At 35.5% G+C, this 27,793-nt stretch overlaps 1 protein-coding gene across 13 annotated transcripts in view; it reads left to right on the top strand.

Moving 5' to 3' along the window:
• The window catches only part of ZNF644 (zinc finger protein 644), a 127,765-nt gene that overhangs the window by 81,755 nt on the left and 18,217 nt on the right, over window positions 1–27,793 (top strand). For 12 of the 13 annotated variants that reach the window (XM_068540280.1, XM_068540268.1, XM_068540270.1 and 9 more), the window contains 2 exons: window positions 23,232–26,272; window positions 26,456–27,061. In XM_068540280.1, the coding sequence (XP_068396381.1) occupies window positions 23,232–26,272; window positions 26,456–27,061 (3,647 nt within the window). Of the gene's footprint in view, window positions 1–910; window positions 955–23,231; window positions 26,273–26,455; window positions 27,062–27,793 lie in introns of those variants that run through there. The other variant, XM_068540276.1, reaches the window with a different exon arrangement.

The following is a 27,793-nucleotide window of genomic DNA, read 5'->3' as shown; positions in this document are numbered from 1 at the left end:
CACGATTGATTTATGTTTGTTTATCTTACACGTGCAAGTTTGCTGAAGTTGTTTATTATGTTAGCTCTAGAAAGTTTTTTGTGTGGAATCTGTGGGCTTTTCTACACAGGCATACCTCGTTTTATTGCACTTCACTTTATTGTGTTGCAGATACTCCATTTTTTACAAATTGAAGGTTTGTGGCAACCATGTGTTGAACAAGTCTGTTGGCACCAGTTTTCCAGCAACATTGGCTCACTTGATATCTCTGTTACATTTTGGTAATTCTTGGAATATTTCAAACTATCAAATAGCATTGCATGCTACAGAGAATTTGTTCATGAAAGAAAGAGTCAATCAATGCAGCAATCTTCATTGCTGTCTTATTTTAAGAAATTGTCACAGTCACCCCAATCTTCAGCAACCACCACTCTGATCAGTCAGCAGTCGTCAACACTGAGGCAAGACCCTCCACCAGCAAAAAGATTACAACCTGCTGAAGGCTTGGATGATGATTAGCATTTTTTAGCAATAAAGTATTTTTAATTAAGGTATGTGCATTGTTTTTTTTAGACATAATGTTGTGGCACACTTAATTGACTGTAATTGACCCTGGAAAAGCCAGGGGATTGGGGTCCCCATCATCTGCACAGTCGAAAATCCAAGTATAACTTATGATCGGCCCTCCATATCCAAGGTTCCGGATCCACGGATTCAACCCACCTCAAATTATGTTAGCACTGTAGTATTTACTATTGAAAAAAATTCGCTTATAAGTGGATCTGTGCAGTTCAAACCCGTGTTGTTCAAGGGTCAACTGTGTAGTGTAATCATAACTTTTATATTCACTGAGAAACCAAAAAATTTGTCTTGTCTCTCTTTGTTGCAGTATTCCCTTTATTGCAGTGGTCTGGAACCAAACGCCTGATATCTCCAAGGCGTGCCTGTGTATAGAATCATGTCATCTGCAAATAGGTAGTTTTACTTCTTTCCAATTTGGATGCCTTTTACTTGTTTTACTTGCATAAGTGCTGTGCCTAAGACTTCCAGTACAATGTTGAATAGCAGTGGTAAAAGCAGGCAGCCTTGTCTTGGGAGGAAAACTTTGTCTTTAACCATTGATGAGTATGATGGTAGCTGTGGGTTTTTCATGGATACCTTTTATCATGTTAAGGAAATTCTCTTCCAATTCTAGTTTGCTGAGTGTTTTTAATCATGAAATAGTGTTGGATTTTGTCAAATGGTCTTTCTGTGTCTATTGAGATGATTGTGTAGTTTTATTCCTTTGTTCTATTAATATAATACATTGATTGCTTTTCTTATATTGAACCACCTTTGCTTTCCTGGAATAATCCCACTCAATTATGATTATAATCCTTTTAATGCGCTGTTGGATTCAGCTTGGTAGCATTTTGTTGAGGATTTCTGCGTGTCTTCATAACAGTCTGTCATTTTCTTTTGGTATCTTTGCCTGGCTTTGGTTTTAGGGTAAAGCTGGCCTCATAGAATGTGTTAGGAAGTAGTCCCTCTTCTATTTTTGGAAAAGCTTGTGAAGGATTGATGTTAATTCTCTAAATGGTAGAATTTACCAGTGAAAGCATTTAGTCTTGGACTTTTCCTTTTTGGGGGTTTCGGGAGGTTTTTGATTACTGATTCAGTCTCATTACCTAATTATAAATCTGTTCAGATTTTCTGTTTCTTCTTGAGTCAGGCTTGGTAATTTGTGTTTCTAGGAATTTGTCCATTTCATCTAAATTATTTAATTTTTTAGTATTCAGTTCTAATATTTTGTTATAATCCTTTTAATTTCTCTAAAGTCTATAGGAATGTCCCTATTTTCGTTTCTGATTTTAGTTATTTGCATCTTCTCTCTTTTTTTTCTTAGTAAATTTCTTTGTTAATTTCGTTGATCTTTTAAAAGAATTAACTTTTTATTTGATTCTATTTTTATATTCTTATCTATGCTCTAATATTTATTATTTCCTTCCTTCTTCTGGCTTGGGTTTAGTTTGCTCTTTTTCCAGTTCCTGAAGATATAAAGTTAAGTAATAGATTTGAGGTCTTTCTTCTTTTTTAGTGTAGGTATTTACAGCTATAAATTTCCCTCCAAATACTGCTTTTGCGACATTCCATGAGTTTTGTTATGTTGTGTTTTGTTTTCATTCATCTTGAGATTGCCCTCTTAATAAATCTCATCTGTAGGGAAGGCAGGCTGAAGCTGAGATAAACATAATTGGCAAAGAAGGTAGCAATCAACTCATTAAGCAAGGGAAGGCGATATTTGGTAGTTTGTGTTACACAATTACCTTGTCTGAAGTCGATATTCTGTGAGATATTTTTACGTTCAACAGGAGAACAATATGATTTAGCTGAAAGCATCAGATTAGTTCTCGGACGTTAAGAGCTGCTTTTTTTCTTTCTCACTCTAATTATTGTCTCTTTGTGTAGTTATTCTTTTTTTCTGTGTGTACTTTTAAGATTTTCTAACTGTCTTTTATTGTCATCAGTTTTACTGTGATGTATCTAGGTGTAGTTTTCTTTCTATTTATGTATCTTAGAGTTCCTGGTGCTTCCAGAAACCACAGCTTGATGTCTCTTGTCAGTTTTAGAAGATTCTCAGCCATTATCTCTTCAAGCATTGCTTCTGCCCTATTTTCTCTCTCCTCTATTTCTAGGATTCCCATTAAATGTATGCTAGATCTTTTCATTGTATCCTTTTTCGGGTTCCTGTCTTCATTTTCCATCCTTTTGTCTCTCATTGCTTCATTCTAGATACTTTATTCTGACCTTTTTCTAGTTCACTAATTAACTCTTAGTTGTATCTAATTTTTAGTTTTGTTGCATGGCGGCCAGAGAATGTGCTCTACATGACTTCCATCTCTGTTGGAAATTTCTCTGTGGTCATTATAATACATAGTCAGATTTTACAAATCTGTGTTTTACAAATATGTGTTTTGAAATAAAAATGTCTGTTTATTGTTGTGTAGAGTTCTCTATATATTTGATCAGTGGTCTTTAAAATTCTTCTTTGAAATGTCCTCTAAAAGAATTTTGACAAACTGTGGCATTTTTAAGCTGCATTTGTAATTTTTGTCACAAAGTGAAAGTATTTATCAATGCTTGTATATTATATACATGCTTTAAATCTAATTTCTTCAAAATCTTTGTACTGTAGATTTAATTAATTCAGCTTACAGAAAATGTCTGCCATGTAACATATATAACAAAGCCAGTCTTCACAGCTAAATCAAAGTGACCCTTTCTCAGTAAAAACACAGCTTCACTTTTTAAATTCAATTCACGTATCATACATGTCATTGTTGACAACCTTCACATTTCTGAATTTTTATTCTAAGACTGAGGATTGGGGAGGGAGGGGAAAGTAGGTATGGAAAGGAAGAAGGTAGAGTGAGAGACAGACACTGGAATCTTGCCTTGAGTTGTTTTTCAGTGAATTGAGACTATGTGGCCTTTCTGTATCGTTTGCTCTGCTGCCATGGCATTCTCCTAAGAAAATCTGGTATTCTCAAACCTTTTATTTGCTTCCCCAGAAGTTTTTACACATCAGAGCAATGTACAATATCAAGGTTCTGGATGGTGGTACCCTTCTAGATCCATGAAATATTCAGCTAACAAGACAAAGATGTGTGCCCTTGAAACTTAGTTTTATGGGAATGATGCACAAACAATAACTGTAAGTAGTAAGTATATTACATAGTATGTAAGAAGGTGATAAATGTTACGGGAGGAAAAAGGGTAAACTAGTGTAAGTGTATTTAAGAATGTCAGCAATAGGGAAGTGAGTGAGTTTTGTATGTAATGTTAACCAAAGTGGTCCAGGTAGGCATTATTCAAAAGAAAATAGTTGAGCAAAGGCAAATTAGATGAGGAAGTTTGCCATGAGAGTACCTGGGAGACAGAGCATTCCAGCTTGAGGAATTGTCAGTGCTAAGGCCTTAATGTAGGAGAGAATGTGTTCAAAGAATAGTAAGAAAGACAGTATGGCTGGAACTGAGTGAGCAAGTTGGGGAGAGGAGTAAGAAATGAGGTCAAAGAGTTACTGGGGGAAAAAAAGAGTTACTGGGAAGGATCTTCATAGCACCTTTTACAGGGTATTATAAGGATGTTGGGTTTTTTTCTTTGAGGGAAAAACAGGGAGCTATTGAAGGGTTTTGAGGAACTTGATCTGTCTTAGGTTTTAAAATGATACCTCTGGTTGCAGTGTTGAGAATAGATGGTGGGTGGGCAAGAGTAGATGCTCTAAGACCAGATTAGGAAGCCCTTCAAATAATACAGGAGAGAGATAATAGTGGACCTGGGTGTAGCAGTAGTGAGAGGCAATTGAATTCTGGATGTAATTTGAAGATGATGGCAATAGGATTTCCTGATGGTTTGGATATGAAGTGTGAATGAAAGAGAATAAGGAAGATTACTCCAAGGTTATTGGCCTGAACAACTGATGGAGGTGGAGAAAGTTGCAGATTTGTGTTTGGGAATCTTTCTTTCATAAAGTGAGAGAAAGGTGATCTTGGAAGAGGAAAACTAGAATATTCTCCTTGATCTTTTGACTTTTGGGGAGAAGTGTTTAAAGCTTCCCTTCGTGACTGTCTATTTGTCAGTTTCTCCTAATACTTGTAAGTTTATAATTTATATATTTTGTAGGCATTTTGTTGTGTGCATAGGGGTTCGTGAATAATATATCTTCTTGGTGGATCATGTACTTTATTAATATATAATATTCATTTCTAGCAGGTCTAGTGCTTTTGCCTTAAATTCCATTTGATTTTTCTGGTAGTAGAGATATCTATTTTCTTTTCATTAACATTTACCTAGTTTATCTTTTCATCACCTTATCTTTCTTTTTATAAACAACATATAGAATACTTATGTTGTTTCTATATGTTAATTCTATACTTAAAAACAAACCAAAAGTTGGGGGGTCTGGGCAAGATGGTGGAAGAGTAAGACGTGGAGATCACCTTCCTTCCCACAGATACATTAGAAATACATCTACACGTGGAACTGCTCCTACAGAACACCCACTGAACGCTGGCAGAAGACGTCAGACCTCCCAAAAGGCAAAAACTCCCCACGTACTTGCGTAGGGCAAAAGAAAAAAGAAATAACAGAGACAAAAGAATTGGGACCTGCACCAGTGGGAGGGAGCTGTGAAGGAGGAAAGGTTTCCACACACTAGGAAACCCCTTCGCGGGCGGAGACTTAGGGTGGCGGAGGGGGGAAGCTTCGGAGCAACGGAGGAGAGCGCAGCCACAGGGGTGCAGAGGGCGAAGCAGAGAGATTCCTGCACAGAGGATCGGTGCCGAGCAGCACTCACCAGCCCGAGAGGCTTGTCTGCTCACCCGCCAGGGCGGGCGGGGCTGGGAGCTGAGGCTCGGGCTTCGGTCGGATCGCAGGAAGAGGACTGGGGTTGGCTGCGTGAACACAGCCTGAAGGGGTTAGTGTACCACAGCTAGCTGGGAGGGAGTCCGGGAAAAAGTCCGCAGCTGCCGAAGAGGCAAGAGACTTTTTCTTGCCTCTTTGTTTCGCGGTGTGCAAGGAGAAGGGGATTCAGAGTGCCGCCTAAACGAGCTCCAGAGACGGGCGCGAGCCGCGGCTATCAGCGTGGACCCCAGAGACGGGCATGAGATGCTAAGGCTGCTGCTGCCGCCACCAAGAAGCCTGTGTGCGAGCACAGGTCACTATCCACACCACCCCTCCCGGGAGCCTGTGCAGCCCGCCACTGCCAGGCTCCCGTGATCCAGGGACAACTTCCCTGGGAGAATGCACAGCGCACCTCAGGCTGCTGCAACGTTACGCCAGCCTCTGCCGCAGGCTCGCCCCGCATCCGTACCCCTCCCTCCCCACGGCCTGAGTGAGCCAGAGCCCCCAAATCAGCTGCTCCTTTAACCCCGTCCTGTCTGAGCGAAGAACAGACGTCCTCAGGCGACCTACACACAGAGGCGGGGCCGAATCCAAAGCTGAACCCCAGGAGCTGTACGAACAAAGACGAGAAAGGGAAATTTCTCCCAGCAGCCTCAGAAGCAGCGGATTAAAGCTCCACAAGCAACTTGGTGTATCTGCATCTGTTGAATACCTGAATAGACAATGAATCATCCCAAATTCAGGAGGTGGACTTTGGGAGCAGGATATATTAATTTTTCCCCTTTTCCTTTTTTTGTGAGTGTATATGTGTATGCTTCTGGGTGAGATTTTGTCTGTATAGCTCTGCTTTCACCGTTTGTCCTAGGGTTCGGTCCGTCTGATTTTTTTTTTTAACTTAAAAAATTTTTTTTTCTTAATAAATTTTTTTCTTAATAACTTTTTCCTTATTTTTTATTTTAAAAAATTAAAAAATTTTCCTTAATAATTTTTTCTAAATTTTTATTTTAAAAAATTAAAAAAAATTTTTTTCTTAATCCTTTTTTAAAATTTTTTTCTTATTTTCTATTATAAAAAATTAATAAATTTATTTAAAAAAATTAAAAACAATTTTTTTCTTAATAATTTTTTTCCTATTTTTTATTATAATAGCTTTATTTTATTTTATTTTATTTTATTTTATCCTCTTTCTTTCTCTCTTTCTATTTTTTCTCCCTTTTATTCTGAGCCGTGTGGATGAAAGGCTCTTGGTGCTCCAGCCAGGCATCAGGGCTGTGCCTCTGAGCTGGGAGAGCCAACTTCAGGACACTGGTCCACAAGAGACCTCCCAGCTCCACGTAATACCAAACGGCGAAAATCTCTCAGAGATCTCCATCTCAACATCAAGACCCAGCTTCACTCAACAACCAGCAAGCTACAGTGCTGGACACCCTATGCCAAACAACTAGCAAGACAGGAACACAGCCCCATCCATTAGCAGAGATGCTGCCTAAATTCATAATAAGGCCACAGACACCCCAAAACACACCACCAGACGTGGACGTGCCCACCAGAAAGACAAGATCCAGCCTCATCCACCAGAACACAGGCACTAGTCCCCTCCACCAGGAAGCCTACACAACCCACTGAACCAACCTTAGCCACTGGGGACAGATACCAAGAACAACGGGAACTACGAACCTGCAGCCTGTGAAAAGGAGACCCCAAACACAGTAAGATAAGCAAAATGAGAAGACAGAAAAACACACAGCAGATGAAGGAGCAGGGTCAAAACACACCAGACCTAACAAATGAAGAGAAAATAGGCAGTCTACCTGAAAAAGAATTCAGAATAATGATAGTAAAGATGATCCAAAATCTTGGAAATAGAATAGACAAAATGCAAGAAACATTTAACAAGGACGTAGAAGAACTAAAGAGGAACCAAGCAACGATCAAAAAAACAATAAATTAAAAATACTCTAGAAGGGATCAATAGCAGAATAACTGAGGCAGAAGAACGGGTAAGTGACCTGGAAGATAAAATAGTGGAAATAACTACTGCAGAGCAGAATAAAGAAAACAGAATGAAAAGAACCGAGGACAGTCTCAGAGACCTCTGGGACAACATTAAACACACCAACATTCGAATTATAGGGGTCCCAGGAGAAGAAGAGAAAAAGAAAGGGACTGAGAAAATATTTGAAGAGATTATAGTTGAAAACTTCCCTAATATGGGAAAGGAAATAGTTAATCAAGTCCTGGAAGCACAGAGAGTCCCATACAGGATAAATCCAAGGAGAAACACGCCAAGACACATATTAATCAAACTATCAAAAATTAAATATAAAGAAAACATATTAAAAGCAGCAAGGGAAAAACAACAAATAACACACAAGGGAATCCCCATAAGGTTAACAGCTGATCTTTCAGCAGAAACTCTGCAGGCCAGAAGGGAGTGGCAGGATATACTTAAAGTGATGAAGGAGAAAAACCTACAACCAAGATTACTCTACCCAGCAAGGATCTCATTCAGATTTGATGGAGAAATTAAAACCTTTACAGACAAGCAAAAGCTGAGAGAGTTCAGCACCACCAAACCAGCTTTACAACAAATGCTAAAGGAACTTCTCTAGGCAAGAAACACAAGAGAAGGAAAACACCTACAATAACAAACCCAAAACATTTAAGAAAATGGGAATAGGAACATACATATCGATAATTACCTTGAATGTAAATGGATTAAATGCTCCCACCAAAAGACACAGACTGGCTGAAGGGATACAAAAACAAGACCCGTATATATGTTGTCTACAAGAGACCCACTTCAGACCTAGGGACACATACAGACTGAAAGTGAGGGGATGGAAAAAGATATTCCATGCAAATGGAAATCAGAAGAAAGCTGGAGTAGCAAATCTCGTATCAGACAAAATAGACTTTAAAATAAAGACTATTACAAGAGACAAAGAAGGACACTACATAATGATCAAGGGATCAATCCAAGAAGTAGATATACCAATTGTAAATATTTATGCACCCAACATAGGAGCACCTCAATACATAAGGCAAATACTAACAGCCATAAAAGGGGAAATCGACAGCAACACAATCATAGTAGGGGACTTTAACACCCCACTTTCACCAATGGACAGATCATCCAAAATGAAAATAAATAAGGAAACACAAGCTTTAAATGATACATTAAACAAGATGGGCTTAATTGATATTTATAGGACATTCCACCCAAAAACAACAGAATACACATTCTTCTCAAGTGCTCATGGAAGATTCTCCAGGAGAGATCATATCTTGGGTCACAAATCAAGCCTTGGTAAATTTAAGAAAACTGAAATCATATCAAGTATCTTTTCCGACCACAACGCTATGAGACTAGATATCAGTTACAGGAGAAGATCTGTAAAAAATACAAACACATGGAGGCTACACAATTCACTACTTAATAACGAAGTGATCACTGAAGAAATCAAAGGGGAAATCAAAAAATACCTGGAAACAAATGACAATGGAGACACGACGACCCAAAACCTATGGGATGCAGCAAAAGCAGTTCTAAGAGGGAAGTTTATAGCAATACAAGCCTACATCAAGAAACAGGGAAAATCTTGAATAAACAACCTAACCTTGGACCTAAAGCAATTAGAGAAAGAAGAACCAAAAAAACCCCAAAGCTAGCAGAAGGAAAGAAATCATAAAGATCAGATCGGAAATAAATGAAAAAGAAATGAAGGAAATGATAGCAAAGATCAATAAAACTAAAAGCTGGTTCTTTGAGAAGATAAGCAAAATTGATAAACCATTAGCCAGAGTCATCAAGAGAAAAAGGGAGAAGACTCAAATCAATAGAATTAGAAATGAAAAAGGAGAAGTAACAACTGACACTGCAGAAATCCAAACGATCATGAGAGATTACTACAAGTAACTCTATGCCAATAAAATGGACCACCTGGAAGAAATGGACAAATTGTTAGAAATGCACAACCTCCCGAGACTGAACCAGGAAGAAATAGAAAATATGAACAGACCAGTCACAAGCACGGAAATTGAAACTGTGATTAAAAATCTTCCAACAAACAAAAGCCCAGGTCCAGATGGCTTCACAGGCGAATTCTATCAAACATTTAGAGAAGAGCTAACACCTATCCTTCTCAAACTCTTCCAAAATATTGCAGAGGGAGGAACACTCCCCAATTCATTCTACGAGGCCACCATCACTCTGATACCAAAACCAGACAAAGATGTCACAAAGAAAGAAAACTACAGGCCAATATCACTGATGAACATAGATGCAAAAATCCTCAACAAAATACTAGCAAACAGAATCCAACAGCACATTAAAAGGATCATACACCATGATCAAGTGGGGTTTATCCCAGGAATGCAAGGATTCTTCAATATACGCAAATCAATCAACGTGATACACCATATTAACAAATTGAAGGAGAAAAACCATATGATCATCTCAATAGATGCAGAGAAAGCTTTTGACAAAATTCAACACCCATTTATGATAAAAGCCCTGCAGAAAGTAGGCATAGAGGGAACTTTCCTCAACATAATAAAGGCCATATATGACAAACCCACAGCCAACATTGTCCTCAGTGGTGAAAAGCTGAAACCATTTCCACTAAGATCAGGAACAAGACAAGGTTGCCCACTCTCACCACTATTATTCAGCATGGTTTTGGAAGTGTTAGCCACAGCAATCAGAGAAGAAAAAGAAATAAAAGGAATCCAAATCAGAAAAGAAAAAGTAAAGCTGTCACTGTTTGCAGATGACATGATAGTATACATAGAGAATCCTAAAGATGCTACCAGAAAACTACTAGAACTAATCAATGAATTTGGTAAAGTAGCAGGATACAAAATTAATGCCCAGAAATCTCTTGCATTCCTATACACTAATGATGAAAAATCTGAAAGTGAAATTAAGAAAACACTCCCATTTACCATTGCAACAAAAGAATAAAATATCTAGGAACAATCCTACCTAAGGAGACAAAAGACCTGTATGCAGAAAATTATAAGACACTGATGAAAGAAATTAAAGATGATACCAACAGATGGAGAGATATGCCATGCTCTTGGATTGGAAGAATCAATATTGTGAAAATGTCTATACTACCCAAAGCAATCTACAGATTCAATGCAATCCCTATCAAATTACCAATGGCATTTTTTACGGAACTAGAACAAATCATCTTAAAATTTGTTTGGAGACACAAAAGACCCCGAATAGCCAAAGCAGTCTTGAGGGGATAAAACGGAGCTGGAGGAATCAGACTCCCTGACTTCAGACTATACTACAAAACTACAGTAATCAAGACAATATGGTACTGGCACAAAAACAGAAACATAGATCAATGGAACAAGATAGAAAGCCAAGAGATAAACCCACGCACCTATGGTCAACTGATCTATGACAAAGGAGGCAAAGATATACAATGTAGAAAAGACAGTCTCTTCAATAAGTGGTGCTGGGAAAACTGGACAGGGACATGTAAAAGTATGAAATTAGAACACTCCCTAACACCATACACAAAAATAAACTCAAAATGGGTTAAAGACCTAAATGTAAGGCCAGACACTACCAAACTCTTAGAGGAAAACATAGGCAGAACACTCTATGACATAAATCACAGCAAGATCCTTTTTGACCCAACTCCTAGAGAAATGGAAATAAAAACACAAACAAATGGGACCTAATGAAACTTAAAAGCTTTTGCACAGCAAAGGAAACCATAACCAAGACCAAAAGCCAACACTCAGAATGGGAGAAAATATTTGCAAATGAAGCAACTGACAAAGGATTAATCTCCAAGATTTACAAGTAGCTCATGCAGCTCAATAACAAAAAAACAAACAACCCAATCCAAAAATGGGCAGAAGACCTAAATAGACATTTCTCCAAAGAAGATATACAGATTGCCAACAGACACATGAAAGAATGCTCAACATCATTAATCATTAGAGAAATGCAAATCAAAACTACAATGTGATATCATCTCACACCGGTCAGAATGGCCATCATCAAAAAATCTATAAACAATAAATGCTGGAGAGGGTGTGGAGAAAAGGGAACCCTCTTGCACTGTTGGTGGGAATGTAAATTGATACAGCCACTATGGAGAACAGTATGGAGGTTCCTTAAAAAACTAAAAATAGAACTAGCATATGACCCAGCAGTCCCACTACTGGGCATATACCCTGAGAAAACCATAGTTCAAAAAGAGTCATGTACCAAAATGTTAATTGAAGCTCTATTGACAATAACCAGGACATGGAAGCAACCTAAGTGTCCATCATCAGATGAATGGATAAAGAAGATGTGGCACATATATACAATGGAATATTACTCAGCCATAAAAAGAAACGAAATGGAGGTATTTGTAGTGAGGTGAATGGAGTTAGAGTCTGTCATACAGAGTGAAGTAAGTCAGAAAGAGAAAAGCAAATACTGTTTGCTAACACATATATATGGAATCTAAGGGAAAAAAAAAAAAAAAAGGTCCTGAAGAACCTAGTGGCAAGACGGGAATAAAGACACAGACCTACTAGAGAATGGACTTGAGGATGTGGGGAGGGGGAGGGGTAAGATGTGACAGGGTGAGAGAGTGGCAAGGACATATATACACTACCAAATGTAAAATAGATAGCTAGTGGGAAGCAGCCGCATAGCACAGGGAGATCAGCTTGGTGCTTTGTGACCACCTAGAAGGGTGGGATAGGGAGGGTAGGAGGGAGGGAGACGCAAGAGGGAAGAGATATGGGAACATATGTATATGTATAACTGATTCACTTTGTTATAAAGCAGAAACTAACACACCATTGTAAAGCAATTATACTCCAATAAAGATGTTAAAAACAAAATATGAATGCCTTTTTCTTAATATATGAACTTTTCACATTTATTCTGAATAAATTTATTCTCAATACTGATATGTTTGGACTTTTTTCTGCTTTCTTATTTTTATTTTCTCTTTGCTTTGTTCCATTGTTGTTACTTTTTATATTGGATCAATTTTTTTCCATTTTTTAATTCTATAGATTTGAAATTATATATCTTATTTCACTATTTTAGTTGGTTATCCTTAACATTTTAATACATTTTTAAAATATTTTCTTTTGATGATTTTCCAGTAGTCAAAACTCCCATGTTGAAATCTTTTGGGGATCTTATTTCCCATATTATTAACTGGCAGGGCACTCAAGTGCAGGCCAGGAGTCCATCTATGGTCCACTTCTGGACCATAGATAAGCAAAATTGATAAACCATTAGCCAGACTCATGAAGAGAAAAGTCAAGTCACTGTGACAAGTCTGACAAGTCACTCTGATCCAGCATGATTATCCTGAACAAAAAAGAATACTTGCTTCTCATTTTATAGGCATCCTTTTTGAACAATTGTCAACAGTTACTAGATTTAGTTGCATGTTTTACTAGTTTAATTGCTCACTAATGTTTATTGATTCTTCTTCACGTATTCTTTTCTATCTATGCCTGAATATCTCCTTGAGTAATTCTCTCATCTGTAGGTGATAAACATTTGGAATCCTTGTTTGTCCAATGATGTCTATATTTTGTTGTTATACTTGAATGCTAGTTTAGCTAGTTATAGAATTCTAGGTTAAAAAGTATTTTCACATCTTTCACCATGATACTGGCAAAAATTGTAAGAATATGGGGAAACAGACATTGTTATACATTGGAGGTAGACATGCATATTGATAGAGATTTGGGGAAATGATTTGAAAATGTATATTAAACTAAAAAAATTCACGTGCAACTTTAAAGGATCTACATTATCAGAATAAAAACATGACTATAGGGCTGTCTATACAAGGATATTTATTGTAGCATGTGTATAATATAATACCATTTCTGTGAAGGTAAACACAAAACAAATACATATGTATATATGTTTGTATGAATAAGCAAAAGGAGTAGTAGGCTACACCAGACTATTATATTGGTAATTGAAGTGGGATAGAGTGGGAAAGGTAGAGGAGATTGCAACAAATATGTTCTACTTATGTAATTTTTTCCAGTAAATTTGATTTTTAAAAATGTTCCCTCAAAAGCCTGATGACACTACTGATGATGAATTGTGTATCCTTGTTCCTTTGTAGATAGTCTTGGTTTTGTTTTTGTTTTTGTTTTTTCTGGAAATGAGTAGAATTCATCCTTTTATTCTTAGAGTTCTAAGATTTCCCCCAGGACTTCTCAAGTGACATGTCTTTTTCTTCATCCTGCTGAGCACCCATTGAATGCTATTATTCTGAAGATTTCTGTGCTTCTTGAGTTCTGAAATTTTTTTCTATTGTGTCCTCTTCCCCGTTTCCCTGGTTTCTTCTATAATTTCTACTCATTATAATTTGTGGGTCTAGACTTTGTGTCTCTTTTCTGTTATTTTTTTTAATGCTCTTCCTACTCCCTTGTAAAAAAATCTTTCTATTGGAAGAATACCTCATTTCATCAGCTTTATTCACTCTGTTCTTCACCTCACCTGTTGAGAGTTGTTTTTGTTTTTTGGGTTTTTTATTTCAAAGTTGTCAGCCTCTGGCTACTGTACTTCTTTATTTAAAACACAATAGTTTATAGAATCTGAGGATATTAAGTATATTTACTTTCTCTTTTTATTCTTCTAGTGGTTAACCTTCTAATTTTAACAGACATTTAAATTTATATTTCAATCACTATTAATAAGTATTCATAACCTTGTTGTTGTAAAATACACTTAGCACGCGAATTTCAGATCCCTTCACACACACAACCTTCTGGGAAAATTTTTCTGAAGTGATAGGTAAGTGGTAAACTTGCACATTGTGTGCCCTCAACCTGAATGTAGTGTAATTTGTCTTTGAATAGGATTATATCAATATAGTCAAAGTAATTTTAACTCCAAACTTTGAAATTATTGCTCCATTGATGTCTTGACGGTGAAAAGTCTGATGCTATTCTGATTCCTATTCTTTTGTATAAAACCTGTTTTTAGTTCTTTTGTTTACTTGTTTTATTTGAGATTGTGGTCTCCTTTCTTTCCAGAGCCCTTGTCTATAACTGTTCAAATTTATGGCTTTATTTGTCTACATATGTCTCTCTCTTCTAGTCCTTCTACTTTCATTTCATTGGCATTTTACGAGAGAGAAAGATAAATTCTTGTCCTTGATATTCTGAAAGGGGTCAGGAACTCTTAGAAACTCTTAAATCCTGAGTGGCCACTTCACGTCTTTTTTCCTTAGAGCACTGGGTCATGCACTGTAATTCCCCTCTTTATTGCTTATTGAATAGTAAAGCCCTGCCTTATCCCCACAAGAGTGGTATTGTTCTAGCACCAGCAACTCTTAAGATATGCTTCTTCCTATGGCTCTTTAGCTTCTGCTCATTTATCCTGTTTTTTATACCCTGGGAGTGGTGTAAGTTCTCAGGTATCTCCTCCCAGAATACATTTCTGCTTGTAAAGGAGGATCTCCATTATCATTAGGAGCAGTGCACAAATTCAGTGTCATCATTCTGTACATGAAGCAAGTTAATGGCAAGGGTCATGGGGAATGAACACTTAATGAGTAATTACTAAATAACAGGCCCTTTGCTACATGTTTTATGTACATTGTCTTATTTAATCCTTACAATCCTATAAGAAGGTTCCACTCTTATTTTATTGATGAAGCAACTTGAAGTTGAAGGAAAGTGGAGTAACTTTGTCCTAATAAGCTAGACGTTGTGGAGCTGTTTCTCAAACCCAGGCAGGTCTGCCTCCAAAGAGTGATTGTCTTGGCACTGCACTATAAAATTTATCTAAAACCCTCTCTTTTCTGTGAGGCTTTTCTTAGCCATGGTATTTTATAGGACCTTCTACTTCCTCTGAACTGTAGACTGTATAATTCGTATTACTCACTGGGGAAATAATATATTGCTTTTTATTCATAGCAGTTTTTTATACTTATGTGTCCTATATAGTCTTCCTCATATAGCAGTACAGTTTAAAAAAAAAAAAAACTACCAACAATACCATTTGGATAGTTAGCGTTATGAATAATTAAAAATTTCCATGAAATATCTCAATTTTAAATATGCTTCAGTCACCTTTTATAAAACGGTAATGTGCTATTGACAACATTTTGGTTTTATGTACTTGGTAATATGGAAACCATACATTCTGTCTCTCATGGTTCAAAATTGCTATTCTTGACCATGACCTCAGTCTCTCTCCATATGAGTAAACCTGAAGAAAATTCTTTTTTTGGCCACTCCCCGCGGCTTGTAGGATCTCAGTTCCCCCACCAGGGATTGAACCCAGGCCAGGGCAGTGAGAGCACGGAATCCGAACCACTAAACCACCAGGGAACTCTACATTTGATTATCAATAAGTACTTGCATTTTCTAAATATAATGTAGTGTTTTCTGTAACATTTTGGTGAAATTTTGTAATTACTTAAATTCACAATAAATAAATGCTTCTGGTTTTTTAATTAAAACTCCAGAATTGAACATGCAGTAAGTAAAAACTTGTTAGGTCAAATGTAAAATCAGAAAAAAAGCAGTGGCTGGTTTGTGATTTGCCTTTACAAAAATATATTCTTTCTTATTTTTTAAGGGCAGTGATATGAGAGAGGTGCATACTTTGTTTTAAGGAAAGCAAATTTCTTATATTCGAATTTTTTACCATCCTAAATGAAGGTAATTATAGAGTAGTGATTACCTTGGAATATTTTTCTCAGAAGATAATTGGAATTTTGTAGGCTGATTTTAGAGAAAGGAAAGAAGAAAAGTTGAGTAAATGGTAATATCAGTAAGAGAATTCATGTTTAATAAATATATTATTTTATAAAAATAAAACTTCTGGGTTTTTTTGTTTTTCTAGTTCTCAATGAAAGTGTCCCACTTTCCCATCTAAACATATATAAATTTGAATTTACTTAATAGAGTTTAAATGTATAATATAGATGAAAGGTTAATTACAGAATTACAGAATTTTTTGTATGTGATCTGAACCCCCCTTTCAATAAAATAAAATTGTAATTTAGGGAAATAATTTATTCTCCAGATGTGAGAATGTTCTTGTTTACTTCCCATTAGACCATAAACAATTTTGTGTTTCCTAAATATGATTAATTAATATATGATTGGCAAATGAATTAATGGAACTTTTATAATGAGAATTTTACCATAACCGTTAAGATCTACAAAAGTTTTTTTTTTTAAATACATACAGTTGAATATGTGAAGCTCTGAATTTGAAAGAGTTATCAAAATTGTTTGAGTGTAGAAAGAAACCAGCATAACATTTCTTATGTTCCAGGCTGTATATTAAGGCACAAATTATCTCTTCAACTGTTGTAAGGAATTCTTTCAAAGCCACAATGGTTTGCATTTGCAGTCATGTCACTAACTTTGATGTGCTTATTCTAGTGGACCTTGATCCTATGGAATTGCATATGTCTGGGGCAGAAGTTACATCAGCAGCACTTAGAACATTGTAAATTTTTGAGTTCTTGAACAAATTCCTAGCCTTCCCTGAATAACCACTAGGCAAAAAGACATCTGACATTGATACTGATTCTCTACTCAAAAATTTCCTTTCTTGTATTCCTTGTTTCTTGCTGATTATTGTCAAGGGTATAGGCACAGTAATGTTTTAATGGTGAATTTCTCTTTGCCCGTAAGAATTATTTCTTCTCTGAAGCAGTTCATTCCATATGCATATATAATATTTATCTTACCACTTTGGGTATTATTATCTCTGTTTTCACTTCTAATATAATTATATGTTTTGTCTTCCTAGGACTTCTAACACTTGCACTTCTTTTGCACTTATTGGATGTGGTGGGTTAATAAATATCTCAGAATTAAGCAGAAACAGCAAACTCATCATAAACTGAAGAACACAAAGACCCAAAGTAAAATAATAATTTATGGCAGTTTAATACTCTTTTGGTGGAGGGCAGAGTTGACACAGTACCTCTGTAGTGTGGAATTGACACATTTTTGACTCATGTTAATTATAAAATTGTGATCAAAAGTTTGATTGGTTTGAAAGTCATATGAAGGAAGTTATCACTCATTTTAATTTTTAAAAAAACATGAATTGTTCTTGTTGGAGCTATGTGCATATGTGTGTCATTTACCCTGTCAAAACTGAGATGGTCACTTATCTTGTTCTGACTATATGAAAGCATAAACAACATAACAGTCAGTCATTCCGTGCTGAATATGACTTAGCACTCTCCTTTGGTTGCAGCTGCAGTTTATTACCTTGCCTCCTCCAATTGCAAAGTTCTTCATTAGGAAATTAACCTTTTATTAATAAATGTCCATTTGTTTTTCTACTACTGTTGCTTCTCATTATTACATGATTTTGCCAGGTTGTTAAAGTTATGCCTTTGTGGGCCCCTTTTATCCTCCTTGCATTACCTGCTTCAGTTTACCATATAGCAGCTTCTTGAGATGTGTCAAACTATGTGTAGTATTTAGTGTATTTTTCAACAAGAATCACTTTGTGTTATTACGTTATTTATGAGCTAGTACCTTACTGTTTGTAACATCTTTCTATTAAATAATGAGGATAATACATGGCATCAGGAACAAAACTATTAAACAAGTTCAATGTAATTTGGTGGTAGGTGGTACAATTAGATCATTAGTTTGTCATGGCAGTGCTACATGCTGCTGGCAAGAAAACATTATGTTCCCGATATTTTTTATTTTTGGTGTTGCCAATAGAAAAAACCTCTGTACATAGAGTTTTCGAGATGCATATAGCTCTGTGACCTCAGTGTGTTAGTCATTTAGTGCCATATTTCATTGTTCAAGAATCAGCTTATCAAATATTACAACTAAAGGATTATTTCAGGTAATTTTGAATTTAGAGAATATTTTTAAAGTTCAATAGTATAAATTTAACTTCTGTTTTTAGCTCATTATTTCAAATAATGTTAATAGTGTAATAACCAAACATTAAACATACCTAGTACATATGAGAAAGGACCTTACAAATCATCTTATCCAATCTCCAGTGCTGTATTTCCTTCTACAGTGTTCTGACAAATAGTCCAACCTGCTGAGCCGTTCAGTTCACTCTTGTGTAAGACAACCCATTGAAATGCTGAATGGTTCCTGTTTCTAGTTTTTCTTAATCTTGAGATAAAATCCACATCTTTATGATTCAGACATATTGATTATATGTTTTTTCTTCTGTATGCCAAACCTTCAAACATTTAAAAATTGTTAATTGCATTGGCTAATTGTTGGATTAAACTTGCCAGGTTTTCTCTTCATTCTTCATGTTATATGCTGGGTACCCTTACGAATGTTCAGTATTTTTTTTAGAGTTTCCTGTCAATGTGACATACAGCTCAGGATACTACCTGGATGGTATCGTTATATATGGTATACTCTGTCTTGCATTGTATGCTAGGTGAGACAGGTATATATATTTGTACATTGTGTATAGTATATATATGCTTAAATACTGAAGTAATTTTAGATGTAATATTTCAGTTAATTAAGATTTTTTTTGCAATTAGAATGACAGTTGTGAATGGTTTTCTCTTCTTGACCCAATCTCAAAATATGACTCACTGAAGTTGTCATGTGTTTTCAAGGATAATTTAAATGAACATGGGGTTTGTGAAAATCTGACAGATCCTAACTGTAACTCAGCTAGTGGGCAACATTATAATTTATTTATAGCTATGCAATATAGTTATTAATGAACTAATGTAGAGTGAGGGCAAATTGTACTATATTTTTCGTGAAATTATACTACATGACAGAGGTTGGCATTATGTAATAAGTACCCACAAAATATTAACCTACTTGCAATAAATACAATTAATAATGTACATAAAAGAATGAAATTAAGCTAATTTTCTATCAGAAAAGAATTATTCATGAACAGGAAGTGGACAGCATAGATCTGGTGACAGGAAGGTTGTATCTAATCTGAATTACTGAGTGACCTAGGAAGCTTGCTCACAGGGATTACAGAATAATTATGTTAATATGCAATTATCACCTCATTTCTTCTGTAGTAACCTCAAGATGTAGTGTGGTGAGGGTGTTATAGCAAGTGCTGATAGTTTGCAAAAATACTGATGTTTGAGATTTCTGAGACAATAAGTCTAGCTTGAGGCATATAAGTGATGATCTGTCATCTTGAAGACAGATCTGACCTTTGTACTTTTTTTTAATGCTCACAGTATATAACTACAGGCAGTTATAGCTGTAGAACTCATTATGATTTTCCAGGACCTGAAATATGTTTTATGTAGATTTAAATTCCATTTGCAGCTTTTTATGAAGTATGTGAATTTTTTTAAAGAACATTTTAAAATTCAGTTAAGAGAAAAATTGTGGTTATGTGATTACATGGAGGAGGACACAGTGATAGTATCTAAACATTTAATAAAAAGATCCTAATTGATACAGCAATTTCATTGAAATTTAGAGAGACCAAACAATATAACATTAATTTGTTTATTTTAATTCATTAGTTTCTCCTTTTTAAACTTAATGAATAATGCCTACCTTCAAATATGCCCCTTCCTTTGTTATATTAACATAACCTAGTATTTATGACTCTGTTATATATATTTAACTATATAAAGGTGGTTGAAAAAACTATTTGAGACAGTGTGAAATTAGCTTATAGGTCAAATGCTTTCTTGCCTGGATACTCCATAAGCATCCTGAATGTAGGGAAATAATTTTTGATGTCAAAATTCTGGGTCAGTGCAACACATTTTGATGATCCATTGTTCTATATTGTATCTCAATGCAATAGCTCTGAGTCTTGGATACTGTTAAGAAAAAATGTATCTTGAACATTTTCATTTATAGAAATATATTCTGAAAATTAAGCCAGGAGAATTTTTTCTTGTTGCTAAAATACTAGCTTACTGATTCAATTTCTTGTAGCATATTTTTAAACTGATGCAGTATATTTTTAATGTTAATGTGCTAATAAGAAAAAATTTTTCTGAAAAAGAATAACTCCTCTATTTTTGAGCAGAGATAGTCAATTTGGAGGCAAGTAAGGTGTATTTCACTATGTAGATGTAAAGGAAAACTTTGACTGTTAAAGACCTCATTTTATATTTTCACAATATTTAATTTGATCTTCTGTTTTTCTTTTTACTACATGTGCTTTGTATATTTAAAAATCTGTTATTCTTTCTATGTTTTTGAGCAAAACCCTTTGATATCTTCAAACTTTGAACTTATGGAAGGCTCTTATAAAGCCATTCTGGTAATGAGGATGCAATCTCCAAGCTGACATGATATTCTCATAGTTTGTCACCCTGCTGTTCAGGGGGTACCAATGAAGTTGCTTTAAATGGGAAGCGTCTGTTCCATCTCTGAACCTCTAACACCAGAACAGATGGGTGGAACATGGAACATGGAAGGTTTTACCTCTGAGGTGGTAACAGTGAAGCCACTCATTAACACTGAATTTACCACTTCGTTAGCAACGTTGCTTCCTGTTGAGAAAAGCTAATATAGGCTTTCAGATTGAGCATATATTTGTCTACCTCTGTGAATATAATAAGTAGGAAAAGAAAGTAAATGTTTTCAGGCTAGTTTTTAAAAAAAAATCTGTCATCCATTTCTGATTTATGAGGTTGTTCCTATTTGGGCATTTTACTTTTTCTACCTAACTTAATAAGAAATGTCAGGAACGGGTAATAGTATAGCATCAAGGTTTACTTTTCTTTTCATTGACGTTTGCACACTCCTTCCTAACACATGTTTATGTGCTGCCCATTTTTAACTTCTCTGTATGTGATGTAGAGACTCCTGCTGGGTGCTGCATTAGCACCATTTTGGAGTGATATCATTGAATATGATGTTATTTGAAGTCTATTTTTATTTCTGTGGAAATTTGCCAATCTCAAAACAGAATTCTAAGACCTATGACAGGCAGAAAAATAATTGTTGGCATAAATAATAATGCCAAAGAAGGATATTTATAATATTTACTTGTAATATTTGTTGTATTAAGGAACACATCTTGTGGAAAGAATAAGATCATATTTATAAGTGCTGCTCTAAGTTGTGAAAAAAGAAGAAAATAATTAGAAGCAATTCTTTTATTCTTTAACTGGATTTAATGTTTTACAAATTATGTACTTGGTACCATAAAAGATATTAGAAATAATGAACTTTATTGCAAATGTTTTAATTTCTAAATAGCAATTATAAATTCCTGCTGTTCTAAAATGATATTACTTGTTATACAAATTTAAAATGCTGTAAAAGAAAAATGGAAGACTTTATTCTTTATCTGAGAGCAGGAACTATACTTGTCATGTTCCCTACTGATTCCCTGCTACTAGAGCAGTGCCTGGCACATAGAAAGGGCTCAGTAAACATTTGGAGAATGAATAAACTGTACTTGATACTATGTATGAAAGGAAAAGAAATACGGAATTTTATGTCAGTACCTCGAATAATTAAATACATGGGGTTGCCAAATAGCGGGTTCTTTAAATCACACTTGAGGATTATTGGATATTTTGAAGGCGTTGCTAAAACTGCTGAGTTAAGAAATCAGAACCATGATGGAATTTGCATTATTTGAATGAGATATCCGAATTTCATAGGAAGAAAACTGTTTTTCTTCTTATACTTTAGGAATTTTTGTTTTGATTTTGCAGTTGTGTTTTTATTCATTCACCACATTAGTCCTTTATTTCAACAAATATTGCCTGAGCACTTATGCCAAGCATCCTGTTAGGTTCTAGAGGTATGAAGGTGACTAGGTCACTATCCCTGCCCTCAAAAGAGCTTACATTCTTCCAAGAAGATAGGCAACTCCTGTATAATGTGGCCATTCCTAAGAGCAAAATAAGAACAGGGTACAAGGAAACTCTTCATAGTAGGGGCAATAATTATAGCCATGGTATGTATGTCTTCCAAACTTTCAGAAGTCTCCTTTCCTTTTAAAATATCCTGCTGTCTTCTCATAACAATTAAATATATTATCAAAAATGCCTAGAAAAATATTGTCCACATTTTATATGAAATAAACTAAAAACTTAACATATATTTATGATGTTTCAGAGTAGAGTAAAAATTTTTAGGTTATTGCAATAGACTGTCAGATCATAAATAGGATAACTGCCTGTAGGGAATGCCTAGAATTTGGGGATCCAGGTTATGAAAGTTTAAAGAAACATGGCACTTCATTAATTTTAACTTTACTAATTTAGAATGAAGGATACTTTATATAAGCAATGAATGAAACCCAGTGAATAAAACATTTTTTTAATTAGTTGAATTTGAGGAGAATGTGAAACACTGAGAGCAAAGCAGTCTTATTTTAAATAAAAAATACTGTTTCATACATTAGCCATTGATGTTGATAGCACATTGTACATTCAAGTAAGCTTCTTTACTGACTGGTATTTTGTTACCTTCCTCTGGGAATGGACTTTTAAGTGACAAAACTTACTTTTCTGCAGTATTCAACAATTTACATTATTCTCCAGTGTAGAGTGTCCCCTAATAAATCTACTTAAGTGAGATAATTTTCTTTTTATTAGCAATCTGTATATGAGATTTTAGAGTTTTTTCAGTCTGTAGCATATTCATTTATATTGTGTATGTCTGTGTGTGTTTATGTTACTTTGCCCTACATTTTGTATATACGCAGTTTTGGGTTGTTGCCTAGCACAAAGGAAGAATTAACCTCTGCAACCCTTTAAAAATCTTCCAGTTTTTTAAAGTGTTTCTTCATCCTTGAAAAATTATTGGGATCTTAGTATAAAAAGTAGAATTAAGCTACTAAAAATGTGTACTTTTAACTCTCCATACGTTCTAATAATATTCTTTCTTTCATGCAAATCTAAATTATTTTTTCCATTTTCTAGACTAAATGTGTTAAATGGGCTTGCCAACAATATGGATGACTTGAAGATAAACACCGATATTACTGGTGCTAAAGAAGAACTCCTAGATGACGACAGTTTTATCTCAGACAAAGAGAGTGGAGTTCATAAACCAAAAGATTGTCAAACATCATTTCAGAAGAACAATACATTCACTCTGCCTGAAGAACTGTCAAAGGACAAATCTGAAAACGCCTTAAGTGGAGGCCAGTCTACTCTATTTATACATGCTGGTGCTCCTACTGTTTCTAGTGAAAACTTTATCTTGCCTAAAGGAGCTGCTGTTAATGGACCAGTTTCACACTCCTCCTTAACTAAGACTTCCAATATGAATAAAGGCAGTGTTTCATTAACCACTGGACAGCCTGTGGATCAGCCAACGACAGAATCTTGTTCAACTTTGAAGGTGGCAGCTGATCTTCAGCTCTCTACACCACAGAAAGCAAGTCAACACCAAGTTTTATTTTTGTTATCAGATGTAGCACATGCTAAGAATCCAACCCATTCCATTAAAAAACTACCTACCTCTGCTTCAATTGGTTGTGACATTCAGAATTCAGTAGGGAGTAGTATAAAGTCAGATAGCACTTTAATAAATCAAGTAGAGGTGGGTGAGGATAGTGAAGATTTATTGGTAAAAGATGATTGTGTCAGTACATTAACAGGAATTTCCTCAGGTACAGATGAATTTAGGTCAGAAAATGATACAAACTGGGATCCCCAAAAAGAGTTCATTCAGTTTCTTATGACGAATGAAGACACAGTGGATAAAGCTCCAGTTCACTCAAAAGTAGGTCTAGAAAAAAAGAGAAAGCGAAAAATGGATGTAAGCAAGATAACTCGTTATACTGAGGATTGCTTTAATGATTCTAACTGTGTACCCAATAAATCAAAAATGCTAGAAGTAGACTTTATGGAACAGAATGAAGAACTGCAAGCAATAGACTCACAGAAATATGCATTATCAAAAGTGAAACCTGAATCAACCGATGAAGACTTGGAATCTGTGGATACTTTCCAACATCTAATTTATAACCCAGATAAGTGCGGAGAAGACAGTTCACCTGTTCATACTGGCACTTTTCTTTCAAATACCTTAAAAAAGAAATGTGAAGAAAGTGATTCCGAGTCACCTGCTACTTTCAGCACCGAAGAGCCATCATTCTACCCCTGTACAAAGTGCAATGTGAATTTTAGGGAGAAAAAGCATCTCCACAGGCATATGATGTATCATTTAGATGGGAATAGTCACTTTCGACATCTCAACGTCCCAAGGCCATATGCTTGTAGAGAATGTGGACGGACATTTCGAGATCGGAACTCGCTACTAAAGCATATGATTATTCACCAAGAAAGAAGACAGAAATTGATGGAGGAAATTCGTGAATTGAAAGAACTTCAGGATGAAGGAAGAAGTGCACGATTACAATGCCCTCAGTGTGTGTTTGGTACCAATTGCCCTAAAACATTTGTGCAACATGCTAAAACCCATGAAAAAGATAAAAGGTACTACTGCTGTGAAGAGTGTAACTTTATGGCAGTGACAGAAAATGAATTGGAATGCCATCGAGGAATTGCCCATGGAGCAGTGGTAAAATGCCCTATTGTCAGTTCTGATGTAGCCCAGAGAAAAACGCAAAAAAAGACTTTCATGAAGGACCCCATTATAGGATCATCCAAAAAATCAGCTACCTATATATGTAAGATGTGTCCTTTTACTACTTCAGCCAGGAGTATTTTAAAAAAACACATGGAGTACTTGCATTCATCATCATGCATTGATTCATTTGGCAGTCCTCTTGGACTTGATAAAAGAAAAAGCGACATAATCGAAGAACCTATAGATACTAATAGTCCTAAACCATTAACTAAACAACAGTCAACAACATTTCCAAAGAACTCTGCTTTAAAACAAGATGTAAAGCGAACATTTGGATCATCCTCACAATCAAGTAATTTTTCAAAATTCCATAAGCGGCCACACAGAATACAAAAAGCTCGCAAAAGCATTGCCCAGTCAGGTGTAAATGTGTGCAATCAAAACAATTCTCCTCACAAGACTGTTATGATTAAAAGCAGCATTGACCAAAAACCTAAGTATTTCCATCAGGCAGCAAAAGAAAAATCTAATGCCAAGGCAAATAGCAACTATTTATATAGACATAAATATGAAAACTACAGGATGATCAAAAAATCAGGTGAATCATATCCTCTGCATTTCAAAAAAGAGGAAGCTAGTTCGTTAAATTCTTTACATCTGTTTTCATCATCAAGTAATTCTCACAACAATAGTTTTATTTCAGACCCTCATAACTCTGATACCAAAAGGCCAGAAAGCTTCAGAGACCACAGGCGTGTAGCTGTAAAGAGAGTAGGTAAGGAATCTAAGAAACAAAGTTCTGTTGGAGGAGAAGACTTGGATAGCTATCCAGATTTCTTGCATAAAATGACCGTTGTTGTTCTGCAAAAACTTAATTCTGCTGAAAAGAAAGATAGCTATGAAACAGAAGATGAAAGTTCCTGGGACAATGTTGAGCTAGGTGACTACACTACACAAACTATAGAAGATGAAACCTATAATGATATTAATCAAGAACATGTAAACCTATTCCCTCTATTTAAAAGCAAGGTGGAAGGTCAAGAGCCTGGAGAAAATGCTACACTTAGTTATGATCAAAACGATGGCTTTTATTTTGAATATTATGAAGATGCTGGAACTAATAACTTTTTGCATGAGATTCATGATCCTCAGCATTTAGAAAATGCAGAAACTTCATTGTCAAAGCATAGTTCTGTTTTTCACTGGACTGATTTGTCTCTTGAGAAGAAATCGTGTCCTTACTGCCCAGCAACATTTGAAACAGGCGTTGGGTTGTCAAATCATGTCCGGGGACATCTTCACAGAGCAGGATTAAGCTATGAAGCCCGTCATGTTGTATCACCAGAACAAATAGCCACAAGTGACAAAATGCAACATTTCAAAAGAACTGGCACAGGAACACCTGTTAAGCGAGTTAGAAAAGGTAAGTTTTCATGCAGATAATTTGGGCTAATATGTCCGTATTCGAATTCAAAGGATTTGAAGGTTTTGCTCAAATTTGGCCTTTATTAGAATCACATAATTTCATATTTCAGAGTTAATTTGTTTTAAGGTGGTCAATTTATTAAAAATTCTGATGTTACTCTTAAAAAATTTATTTTTTTAGCTATAGAGAAGTCTGAAACCACTTCTGAACACACTTGTCAGCTCTGTGGTGGTTGGTTTGATACTAAAATTGGATTATCAAATCATGTTAGAGGCCACCTGAAAAGACTTGGAAAGACCAAGTGGGATGCTCACAAATCTCCAATCTGTGTTCTGAATGAGATGATGCAAAATGAAGAAAAATATGAAAAAATCTTAAAGGCATTGAACAGTCGTCGTATTATTCCTAGACCATTTGTAGCTCAAAAACTTGCATCAAGTGATGACTTTCTATCTCCAAACGTTATACCTCTTGAAGCATACCGTAATGGCCTAAAGACTGAAGCTTTATCAGTGTCTGCATCAGAGGAAGAAGGGCTGAGTTTCTTAAATGAATATGATGAAACAAAGCCAGAACTGCCTAGTGGAAAAAAGAATCAGTCTCTTACACTGATAGAACTGCTTAAAAATAAAAGGATGGGAGAAGAAAAGAATTCTTCTATTTCTCCTCAAAAGATCCATAATCAAACTGCAAGAAAGAGATTTGTTCAGAAATGTGTTCTTCCACTAAATGAAGATAGTCCATTGATGTATCAACCACAAAAAATGGACTTCACTATGCACTCAGGTAAGAGGACATTTATGACTATCTTACATAATTTAAACACAGTTAATGTTTACCTTAGTGGAATATGTGTCAAAAATACTTTTTCAGAATCCTTTTATTTAAGCTGCTTTTTTGCAGAGCAGAGATTGGTTATAGTGTTATTTCTATATAAATCATCAGTTGATGTTCATCGGCACTGAATTCTCTGTGCCTCATCTCTTGGTCACAATGCAAGGTGAGAACAAAAGCAAAAACAAAAAGCTAATCTGTAAAAATAAAATTTGTCACGGACGGGGGATGGTTCTTTGGATGGGAGGTTGATGTTGTTTAGAAGCATAGTGTTACTAAAAAGGCCGTCATATTTTTGCCAGTGCTCCAAAGTGATACTATTTTCAAGATTTTAGTTGTCGGTTTTCCTACTGCTTGGGTAAAACAAAACAGACTCTTTAAACTGAATGGATTGGTGTCTGTTGTGTGTTGTGATTAACCCAAAGAAGCTTCTCCCTCTCCAATTCCTCATTGTATTGTGGGATAGTTTGGTTTTGGAGGACTGTTGTGAGGATAAAATATTTGTTTGGGGTTTTAGGTTTTACTATAGTGTTCTAATAGAACAAAACAGATGGTTTAGCTTAGTGGTTATGCACCCATAGTTTTTCCTTTTCAAAGGAGTATTTTGTATGTATTGGCAAATGATGTGGCAGATAAAAAGTTGCCATACTTTATTTGGTATTGCTAAGTCTGGTTTATACTTTT

The sequence above is a fragment of the Eschrichtius robustus genome, chromosome 3, assembly GCF_028021215.1.
Source record: "Eschrichtius robustus isolate mEscRob2 chromosome 3, mEscRob2.pri, whole genome shotgun sequence".
NCBI lineage: Eukaryota > Metazoa > Chordata > Mammalia > Artiodactyla > Eschrichtiidae > Eschrichtius > Eschrichtius robustus.
The sequence above is the reverse complement of the archived record's forward strand: the minus strand, read 5'-3'. Positions and strand labels throughout refer to the sequence as shown.